Source organism: Malania oleifera, chromosome 9 (assembly GCF_029873635.1).
Source record: "Malania oleifera isolate guangnan ecotype guangnan chromosome 9, ASM2987363v1, whole genome shotgun sequence".
In the NCBI taxonomy this organism is placed as follows: Eukaryota; Viridiplantae; Streptophyta; class Magnoliopsida; order Santalales; family Ximeniaceae; genus Malania; species Malania oleifera.
Window position 1 is genome coordinate 82043710 of NC_080425.1, and position 11519 is coordinate 82055228.

Here is an 11519-nt window from a genome sequence, read left to right on the forward strand (position 1 = left end):
TTCATCTTTCTTTGAGCTTTCCATGTTGATCACTTGGGCTTTCATTCTTTGAAACTTTTTCTTTAATATCAATGCTCTCATGATCTTCAGGCTTTAAACTTTAAATTCATGCTTTAAGCTTGATATAATCATCCTTATTTGAGGTACAAACTCTCATGAACTCTTTAACCTTGCATTCTTCATTTAGTCCTGAAAGTACGTCACTTCACATAGCATGTTAAGATCCACTTGTTTGTTAGCATCAAAATAAGATGTTAAACATTATAAGGCCAATATATATATATAACCACCACTTTACTTAATTTAATTAATTCAATTTAATAATGTTTAACTAATCAATTACAAATAAATAATTTTAATTTAATTTAATTTTTTTCTATTTCCTTTATTTGTTTATTTAACACATTAATTTAATAATGTTAAACTAATTAATTGATTAATAATTTTAATTAATTAATAATTTTTTAATTTTTTTTCTAGGTTATTACATCATAAATGTCCACAGCTATTTAGAGAGACTCAGCATTAAACTGGTACGTAGAGCGGTAGGTAAATGTTGTTTTTGTATATAGGTTTCTTAGAGTAAGGTGTTTGGTTTTGTCTGTGGTTTATGGTTATAGTTTATGGATGGTCTTTGAGAGAGTTTTTGTATGGATATTGTAATCTCTCGAGACAGTATATGTAACCACGGTATTTCTCCACCATAAGTGATGATATTTAATAAATTTGGGATGGGGCAGCTATATGGGTGGCCACCGGCTCTTCCTAGAGTTGGATCAGCAGATCAGTAATCATTCAATGGATGTAATGGAAATTAATTAGCAAATTTTCGAGGAAGAAATTTTTATAAGGGGGGGGGGGGGAGATTGTAGAAACCCGAACCCAAAAAATAAAGAAATAAATAAGAAAAGAAGAAAAAGGAATTTCAGCAGGCTCTGTCGACAAATCCCATGTTTTTCGTCTACGAATGCGCTTCTATCGTTCGTCGACGAAGTTCAGGGCATCGTCGACAAAGAAATCCCAAACGACTGAAATTTCATATTTAGAGTTCATTGACGAAGGTCTTCTTTCGTCGACGAATGTTCTTCTGCAGTTCATCAATGAAGGCACCATTTCGTTGATGAAGGTGATCGAGTCAACGACTTACAAAAGGATTTTTGTTTGCTTCTTCATTAAGAAAACGAATTTCTCTTTCTTTCTCTCTTTCTAACCCGCGCCCTCACTCTCTCTCTCTCTCTCTACAATTTCTCGTTGTTCGTTGCTAGATTCGACGATCGAAAGTTACCATGAGGATCTAGGGGAGATTCTCTACAAGTCTAGCGGAGCGGATTGCTGATCCGAGGTTTTCAGACATTACTCCAAAATCAGGGTCAGTAGGATATTTTAAGGCTTTATAGTTGTTTTGGAGTATAAGGGGCCTAAGAAATGCTAAATGAGGAATATTCTGGGGTTTGTGTTGGTTTATCTAGGAAGAAATGTGATTTTAGGATTTTGAACTGTAAACGTCGTAGGGCGTGGATTTTGGGGTTTTCAGTGGGCTTTCTTGTAAGTCAGGTAAGGGAATTATATCAGCTTTTCGTGAAATATGGACTGATTAAAATGCAGTATATGTTTTTGGGAAAAAATATTTTGGTTGGTTGATCATCTCCTATTTTTCTATTAAATATGTAATTTTAGTTAAATAAAACCCTAGAGATATTCAGACCCTGTTTTTAGCAATTTATGTTTTTCCTAATTAGGTTATTTTATTTATGGTTAAAAAGTGAAAATTGTGTGGCATGGGAATGGTTTTAAATGGCATATGTGAATAGAAGATTTTAAGTGGTTTTTAAACTGTATATGATATAACAGCTGGTGGCCGAGTTTTGATATGATGGTCAGGGACCGGGTTTTTATTGAATGACAGTTTTACATGAAATGAGTTATAATACAATTTTTATTACGTAAATTGTCATATTGTGGATTTGCGATATGTGATAATGTGATCACGGTACCGTAGCTATATATGGGCAGTGAGTGCAATCACACGAGGATAAGAAGTGTGATAAGTCGATTGGAGACCTAGGCCGCAGTACTACTTCGAGGTTTTTGCCGGGGGGGGGCCATCCATGGTATACTGGGTGACCATAGGTAGGCACAATCGTATTTCAGTGATAGTTTTGACTCAACTGCAGAACCGCCGGGTGCAAGTTGAGTCTAGCCTTCAAGCCGCACAACCCGTCATGGGGGAAAACATGTCGTATGAGTATGTGATAGCGCGACGACGCTACTTTGGCAGTCGAGGTTGCATCTTTTATACATATATGAGCAGATTTACTATAAAAGAGGCTATATTGAGCCGACCATTATTACCGGTAAATTATGTATCTTCTGATAAATAGTATAATACAATTTTCTTTAAAATGTCATTTTCATAAATATATATATATATATATAGTGTGAAATAAATAAATAAGTAAATATATATTTATTTATTTCACACGAGAACCCATGCTAGTCACACACTGATGTTAATATAATCCCATTTCTACGAGGGCATTCAAAGCACGAGTGCTCAATATATTTGTGCTTGTATGCAAAGTTGCTAATTCAAAATAGGGGATGTCAAATTCATGCAATGAGCCATTAGGATCTAAGGTCTTGCATGGTGTGCACATTGTAAAAGTTAAATTTTGAGCCTTTTTATTCTTGTTAGTTTTTTTTAAATGTTAAATCTCATTCTTCAACTATATTCATTATATATGCGAACTCATAAGAACCAAACACCACTCCCCCTTATGGTACATAATCATCCTTTATCTTAGAACATAACAATAAATACAAACATAATTACATTTAACTTATATAACATACATGAATAATTATGTAAGATTACATATATTATATTGAAACTACAAAGATATAATGTTACTGACCTTCTCTTGTTCAATAATAATTTTTTCCCGTTTTAGTTCCAAAATCTCGAACATCCAGTAATTCCCTATTAAGATACGTAAACACATGATATCTAATAAGTGAATCAAGCTGATTTATCTAATATAAATAAGAAACTTTATTAATTTAAATCATGAAAATTTTAAACAATATATCATTGACTTCAACGTTTTTGAACCTTAGATTAAGAATATATGAATTTTTAAATTAAAACGTGAAAAATTAAAACTTCAATAGTTATCAAGTATTCATTCATTAATGTTATAAGTAATTTTTATTATTTATGTAATATTTTTAATGGACTCTCCATTTAAAAATAAAATAATTGTGCTCCTTCTCTAATAAATATCCGTATAATATGTGTTTTTACTATAATATATATATGTTTTTACTATTTTAGTTAATTTAATTATCTTTTTATTTAAAAATAAACGATTATATTTCTTAGGAGTAAAATGAAAGGCCAAGTGTGCACAAACTCGTTAAGGCATAAATAGTGCGACTTTTTTCTTTTTTTAATTTTCTGTAACGAAATACGTGGCGTTGTACTACTGGTTAGGACTTGAGCGTCATATTGGACAATGAAATGTATATATCGGGGAAGACGGTCGCTAGGGTTATGGAGTCCATATAAAATGTAATTCCCATCTCCATCTCTTCGATATCTCTCGCCCGCCCAACCGCAGCAGAAGATCTCCTCGCAGTAGCAAACCCTACAGGTTCTCTCTCTCTCTCTCTCTCTCTCTCTCTCTCTCTCTCTCTCTCTCTCTCTCTATATATATATATATATATATATATGTGGATTCTGAATCTCGAATTGTGCAGTGCAGGTGATACTGAAATGGCGACTGTTCCGGGGTCGTTGATTTGGGAGATCGTGAAGAAGAACAACTCCTTTCTGGTGAAGGAGTTTGGGAACGGGACTTCAGGCGTGCGGTTCAGCAAGGAGAGCAACAATCTATACAATGTCCACTCCTACAAGCACTCTGGTATGGTCGTTGTCCTGCTTGCATTACACTTACATTTTCCGAACAGCCTATGGAAAAGTGAAGTGAAAACATTTTGCATTTTCCTTCTTTGGGTTTCTGAAGAAGCAAAAAACTGAACTTTAAGAAGATTAATGAGCAAGCTTTCATTGACTTAATTATTTCAAATTCAATTGGAATTTTTTTGGTATTTGAATGAAGAAAATTTTTTTATGAAAAAAAAAAAAAATGGATGAAGCCTAAAACCCTTCTGATCCTGCATTTTATAATGCTGTCTCCCGCCTTTATGGAACGGTAAAGGGGTTTGTCCTTTGTTTCAATCTGCAAGTACTATTGAAGAAAAAAAATGAAATAAAAAATGTACCCGTTTAACAAATATCTGATACGCCTAGTGTTTGCTTTTGATGGCATTGTATTAGGGTTGGCAAATAAGAAAACAGTTACGATTCAACCTAGCAAGGAGAACTCTGTTGTGCTTGCGACCACGAAGACCAAGAAGCAGAACAAACCAGGGCTTCTGCTACACAAATCTGTCATGAAGAAGGAATTTCGGCGAATGGCAAAAGCAGTTGAAAATCAGGTAGGTTTATAGGTAGAGTTCTATTAAATACAGAATTATTTGATTAGTTTATGACTGAATTTGATTAGTGCGTGCTGTTGGATTAGCAGTATGTTGATTTGGGTTGTTTGGTTATTGGTTGTTACTGGGTGGTCGAAAACTAGTGGTGTTTTCCAATTCTGTTAATTTAATATCTCAAAACAAATAATGGACGTGCTCTTAATAATGCATAAAGAAATAAATTAGTAAGAGGGATTGATATGCCATTATTTCTATGATACTTGCATAATATTAGAATACTGATTTTGGGTCCAACTGGATCATTGTGGCTGTGAATTTTTTTCAAGCACACACAACCTTGTGCATATTAGCATTCTTGCATGTTTTTAAAGTTTTGAACTTTTCTTAGAAAGATTTTAAGTGTATTTTGGATCATTTAGTTCAACTAAGTTATTTGGTAAAGGCAAGAAGTTGACATTTGTTTTAGACCACCATTGATAGAAAAATTACATTAGTGTGTATTTATACTTCTCATTTTTATTATATGTGATAAATCCTTATCTGTGCTAAATTAATTAATAAAACAAAATATATTATACACTCCGTTAATCTATTGGACACATAAGACATGCGAATAATACAAATATAAAATAACTAGAAAAGAAGGAAGGTTGAAGTTGAAAAATATAGAACATAAATATCAAATTACTAATATTATCAAAATAAAATATTTTCCTAACAAGTTAGTATTTGCAAATTGTTAATTAGTGCATCTCTTGTGAGTACTTAAAAAAAATAGTAAATTTTGTATCATTGTCATCCTTATTATAATCTTTTCCTCCTCATGCCACATATTATATTGAGAATGTATTATGAAAAGGGGGGGGGGGAGTCAGAAGAAAGAGTACAAAATAAAAATTTTTTTTGGTGTAACAGTCTTGTAGCGGTTAAATGATGGCTGTAGCGGCCTTTATGTAACAGTTGCGGTCTGTAACGGCCGCTACGACCGTGATTTTTCTTATTGATTTCGTGGTGTGTAACGGTATCAGTAACCAAAAAAACTGTTATGTAACAGCGTTACGTAATGGTTGTGGCAGTTATTTAAAACCATGGACTGGACCGTCAGGGTTCCCAATATTGTGAATTGGTTCGGTAACATGATTTGGTTGTCTTTTTGGTTCTCTACTAAGATTTGAATCGATTTGGGGTGGAATTGATACTGATTGTAAGACTCAAATCGCAAATAGTGTGATTCGGACAACTATGGTTACAAGTACAACTCATTTATGATGATATAAAATGGCATTATCCTATCAATAATAATGAATTGAAAATTCAATAACTGTTGGCTCCAGGCCTTGAAAATATGAATAATGAGCTTAATTGAAGTCCTGTTTAATGTTTTACAAGTATGACTCCATTCTCATGATATCAAGTGGTATCATCCTATCAACAATAACGTATTGAAAATTTGTACAAATCTGATTAATTGTGCTCTGCGACATATGATTTTCTGATTAATTGTGCTCTGCGACATATGATTTTGGTTCACTGCATTGATATTCTTGGTCTGTGGCTGTATTGGACATTTTGGTTAGTCCTAGTATTAATTGTAGCTTGAAAGCTTAATGAAATTGAATATTTTGTGCCTTGTAACATATGATTTTTTTTGTCATGTTAAAAATTATTGCATAAAAGGCAGCTATGCCCATTACTATTACTTCTGAGAGCATTACATGGGAACATCTGGGAGGTCCTCTGAATTTCAGTACTGTAACAAGCTGTTATGGGGATCTACAGACCACTACATTATTTGATGGACTAGGAATGACTAATAGATTTTCATGTCCTCCTTTTTTTTTTTTTTTTTGCATTTTTTTTATATCTTCCCTTTATTGATGCTTAGAAATTCAATTTTAAGTTGGTAATTTTTGTTATTATAAAATTTCATTTGGGATTTATTTTCTTTGACATTTCAGTATACGTATTTTTTAATAACTAGCCTCCCAAACCTAAATTTTTATATCTTTAAAATTACACATTTGCATATTGTAAGTTCTTCAGTTTTATTTGTTTTTATTTTTCTTACGCCTAATTTGGAGACAAAAAGTATGTCCTATTGCAAGTCTAATATAAGAACATTATATATATATATATATATATATATATATATTTATTTATTTATTTATTTATCTTTATGCTTATGATTCTCAGTTTAAATTTCACTTATAATCAATAGAGTAGTGAAAAATAGTAAATGCAAGCAACCAAGATGACGTCCAATACTTGTATATGTTGCAAATGTATTTATTCATAAAACTGCTTCAATTGCCTGCATTTTACATTCATAGTTTTGGTACTTAAATGAAAATGAGTTTAACTATTTATTCTTTTTAATAATGAATATTTCAGGTGGCAGATAACCACTATAGACCAGATTTGAAGAAGGCAGCCCTTGCAAGGTTGAGCGCGGTGCACAGGAGCCTCAAGGTTGCCAAATCTGGTGTCAAGAAGAGGAACAGACAGGCTTAAGTGACTGAATTATGTGTACCTCATCTTTTTTACATCATATTTATTTCCAGATGCTGGGTTGTTGATGTTCTTTTTGAGAATTGCAAATGCGAATTTTGCTTTTGCTGCTTAAACTTTAAGAGAAAATAGTCAGTCTTTTTGGCTTGCTCCATTTGTTATTGAAGGTACTTCAAAATTTTCTTGTCATGGTCCATTAATATAGATAAGTCAGGGTTTTATGGCCATTGGGCAGTCTTGGGAGTAGTCAATGAATTTGCTGGTGCTAAATTGTCCTAGCTTTCATCTCTTCTTCCTTGAATGTTTATTTGAATTTTATTTACATGTGTTGATTATTGTCTTGAAATATTATTATTGCTTGTTAAATTTAGGTTAATTATGCAATAAACTGTTTTGTTATTATCTGCCAAGGCAAATCCTGTCAGGTAGTGTTTGGAATCTTGAATTTGGATAAATTTCAATATAATTTGGTACTACATTTTATTCAAATCCAATACAACTCCAAAATCTCAGCCTTTTCGAACATAGGGTCAGTCTTGAATTAGGAGGTTCCATTGTATTTGATGGCTTGTGAAGGAATAAAAAGGATCGATTATTGGGAAAAAAATCGATTGATGCTTTAGTTTCAATTCTTCTGGGATTTAGATGCGAAGGGGTAAATGATTGGTGGGTTGTTAACTCATTTTTAGCACTTCTTCTCCCCTCTCTAGTGCTGAAGTTCTATGTGGTGGTCAATTTATTTGTCTTCTGTCATTATTAATTTTTTTTACTGTCATTATAATCATTATATTTTAAATAGAATATAAAAGGAATTATTTTTATTTGCAGTGCTTTTTAGCTAACTTATTTAACAAGATACAAAATTGGTATTGTTATTATTTAACTTGAAACATCATGTGACAGAATTCCCATCATTTGCACGATTCTTTCTTTGGCGGAGGAATTAATGAACTATATATAATTAATTAATTTTATGTATTTTGTTTGTGAATTGTTTTGGAACATGCAATTCATAACTGTGTCCTGATTTCCTTCCTGTGCAGCCTTCACCCTCTTCTCTTCTTCCTTTTCTGGTCTCTTGTTTCTGTTTTCTTTGTTTCTCTCCCCCATTCCTCTATTTATACTTGTAGGAACCACAGTGACCCGGCATTATAAACCACTCACTATGCTTAAATATTACCAATTAGGCAAGCATAAATGGCAGCAAAGCAAGTTAATAACATAAGAATACTACATTTTTTCCTTCTTTTTTAGCTAGAATGTTTACTGGGTATGCTAATCCATACATGGACATGATTGATATTGTTTTGCTCATGCCAAAGGCATCATCCTCAGTTCGATCATACTAAGCATCATGCATTAGTAATCATATTTGGATTCTCTCAAGTCTTAACCAGTCTTTTCATCCTCTTTGATGGATGAAGATTTAGATGCAGCAGAGCTTGAAAGCCTCAGAAGCGCCTTCTGAACTCTGAAAGATTTTGCTCAATCCCACTATGACTTGTCTGTCTGTGCAAAATGTGAATGGCGTCTCTCCTTCCACCCCAAACGGCCCAAAGCTTTTCTGGTTGCTCTTGAATGTGAGTGATCGAATCGAGGGGCTGCCTCCATGCAGCACCGCACTGTAATGGCTGCTCACACTGAAGAAAAGAGGAGAAGAAGAGAGCGTGAGGAAGAGAGAAGCTGAGAGAGTTGTATTTTTTTCTGGCGGTTTTTTAGTGAATTGTGGTGTGCTCCGTGGACGTAGGTTGATCTTGACCAAACCACATAAATTTTTGGTGTCCCAATTTTTCTGGTTGCTTACAGGGTCCTAACACCTACCACTTTTATAAGGGTTAGGACATGTTTTGTAGCCATTCATAGGAAATTCCTAGTAGTCTATGTCGGTGATATGTTGGTCCATGGTAAGACTAGGAAGCAACATTGATACTTCTTCATGAAATCACTTCTAGGGAAGCCAAGCTATTTGCTAACCTCAAAAGTCTAGTGTGCTCTTTCTTGGTTTTGTGGTCTCTGCGCAAGGAATAGCCACAAATCTTGATAAGATTAGGGCCATTAGAGGCGGCCTGTGCCTACTATTACTAAGATTTGTAGAGTCCATGGCCTAGCAATTTATAAGGTATTTTGGCACCACTAAGGCTCCCAGCGTCAGAAGCAAGGGAGTTTCATTGGACTCCATCGGCTACTAGAGCTTTTAGAGAGATCAAGTAGAAGATGGCTGAAGCACTGTATGTAGGCATCAAGGCTTTCTTTGAAGTTGCTTGTGATGCCTCTGCAATAGGTATAGATGGATTTTGGATTCGGGAAGAACACCCCTATGGCATTTTTTAGTGAAAAACTGTCTGATGCTAATTAGAGATATAGTACATATGATAAACAATTGCATGCTTTGTTGAGATCCATTCAACATTAAAGATTACTTGTTACCCCAAGAGTTTGTACTCTTTTCTGATGTGTGATCTGAGTTTATAGAAGAAGTTGAGTGCTAATGAGTATACCTTTCCTTTTAAACTAAGTTCCGGTTTTGAGAATAAGGTAGTTGATGGCTCAGTTCTCCATATCATAGGAGAAGAGGTAAATGGGTTTGATTGTCTGAAAAATGAGTATTCTACCAGTCCTAATATCGGGCTCATCTTTCAAAAGGTGAGTCAAGACCATCCACGAGGGCTACTTATTTAGGGCTACAAGGTTATATATTCCCCACACCATTTTTTTTTAGATCTTTTAGTTTGGGAGTTGCATGCCGGTGGGTTAGCTAGTCATCTGGGAGGGTATAAAACCACCACGTTAGTTAAGGATAGATTTTATTGGCCTTCTAAAGGGATGATGCTAGGATGCTATATCGGTGTCGTACCAATTAGTTAGCCGAATCTTGGAGACACTAACACTCATCTTTATACCCCTCTTCCATTGCCACACATATATTTGAGAGACTTAACTATGGATTTCATTCTTGGACTTCCTAAAACAGCCCAAGGACATGATTCCATATCTATTGTCGTTGATAAGTTTTCCAAGATGGTAAATTTTATCCCAGGTAATAAGATTTTCTTATGCCTCTCATGTGGCTAATTTGTCCTTTAAAGAGGTAGAAGGGTAGTCAAATTGCATGGTTTTCTAACTTTCGTAGCGTCTGATAAGGATATAAAGTTTTTTAGTTACTCTTGGAAGACACTTTGGAGAGTGTAGAACTCACTTGACATTTTCTTCCACTTGCTGCCCATACTTGGGTTTGTAGTCAGAGAAAACAAAGCAATTGGGACTTTGAGCTACCGCTGTTGAGTTTGCTTATAATAATTTTGTGAATAGTTTCCTGGGCAAGAGTGCTTTTAAGTGTGTATTTGGTTACAAACCCCATGCACATCTTATCCCTTGCCACTAGTTGCCCGTATCTCAAAGCATGCTAAGTCCTTTGTCCATGGAATTTATGAGTTGAGATAAAATGAAAACTTACCATGATTAACAATGATTATAAACTTGCTAGAGATGTGCATTGTAGAGCTAGAAAATTTCATGTAGGTGATACTGTCACGGTTCACATTAGACCTAAACACTACTCGAGAAATTCATCTAAAAGGCCCCATTTATGTGCCATTGACCTTTTCTCCATCTTTAATAAACTTGGATCTAATGCATATTTACTTAATTTGCCTACTCATAAGACCATTTCATGTAGGGCAAGAAGATGGACCATGGACAACCCCTTGTTGGAGACTAATTCAAAAGAATTGGGTCAAGAGATTGTTGTAGTTAATAGTATATTGTGTTTAGTTTAATTATATAGGATTACGTCTATTTGGGGGCTTGTTGTAATATTTGTGTGTTTTAGTAGTATGTTTGTAATTTCAACTAGTTTTAGGGGTATATGTGTAATTTACTGTGTTATGAATTTTCTTATAAATAGTGTGTGAAAGCCATAGGAGTTGGTTATTTTTGAATTTGAATTGATGGTGAATGTGTGGTTTTCCCCACTTGTGTTTCCTTCCTTCTCTTCCTTCTTCTTCCTCCTTTTTCCCATTTCCTCTCCTCTCCTCTCTCTCCCAAATTATTTGTTGGCTGTAATTCCAGGATGCTGTACTACATCATTTGGTACCAGGACCCAACCATGATTTTTCCATTCTTCCATTTTTAGCCCCCATTTTCCTTCCAATCATTCTTCTTCTTCCTTTTCTTCTTCCTCCTCCCCCTGCCCACCCCTGTTCTGTTCTGTCTACAAATCTTAGTTGTCTTTAATTTCTTCTGTTATCTGTTCTGCCTGCAGCAGTCTCTATTCTCACCTTCTCTCCCTCTTCTTTCTAATTTCTTCTTCCTTCTCTCAATTCTCTCTGTCTCTCTCCCCTCATACTTCTTCATTTCTCTCTGTTTCTAAATTCCAGTAGCTGTCCTACATCAAAATCAATGCAAATCACTTCAATTTTTGCCAACATTGCTTCAAACCAGATAATCCAACAACTTAGTTCAGAAATTGCACGAAAATTGCAGAAACCTTACTATTCATCTGCAACTTCCAG

General features: G+C 34.4%; 1 protein-coding gene across 2 annotated transcripts; it reads left to right on the forward strand.

Annotated features, from left to right (window-relative positions):
- Window positions 1-3533: 3533 nt before the first annotated feature.
- Window positions 3534-7235, forward strand: LOC131164031 (large ribosomal subunit protein eL28z-like). 2 transcript variants are annotated; one of them, XM_058120945.1, is made up of 4 exons: window positions 3534-3653; window positions 3765-3923; window positions 4340-4500; window positions 6892-7235. In XM_058120945.1, the coding sequence occupies exons 2-4, from the start codon at window positions 3776-3778 to the stop codon at window positions 7009-7011; spliced, it is 429 nt and encodes a 142-aa protein (XP_057976928.1). In that variant the 5' UTR covers window positions 3534-3653; window positions 3765-3775; the 3' UTR covers window positions 7012-7235. The 2 variants fall into 2 exon arrangements, with proteins under 2 accessions (XP_057976928.1, XP_057976929.1); XM_058120946.1 differs by having other exon boundaries at window positions 3557-3653; window positions 3760-3923.
- The last annotated feature ends 4284 nt before the right edge of the window (window positions 7236-11519 follow it).

Coding starts and splice junctions, on each gene's coding strand:
- LOC131164031 (XM_058120945.1), top strand. CDS start 3,776: ATGGCGACTGTTCCGGGGTCGTTGATTTGGGAGATCGTGAAGAAGAAC. Junction 3,924..4,339: donor CCACTCCTACAAGCACTCTG/GTATGGTCGTTG, acceptor GCATTGTATTAG/GGTTGGCAAATAAGAAAACA. Junction 4,501..6,891: donor CAAAAGCAGTTGAAAATCAG/GTAGGTTTATAG, acceptor TGAATATTTCAG/GTGGCAGATAACCACTATAG.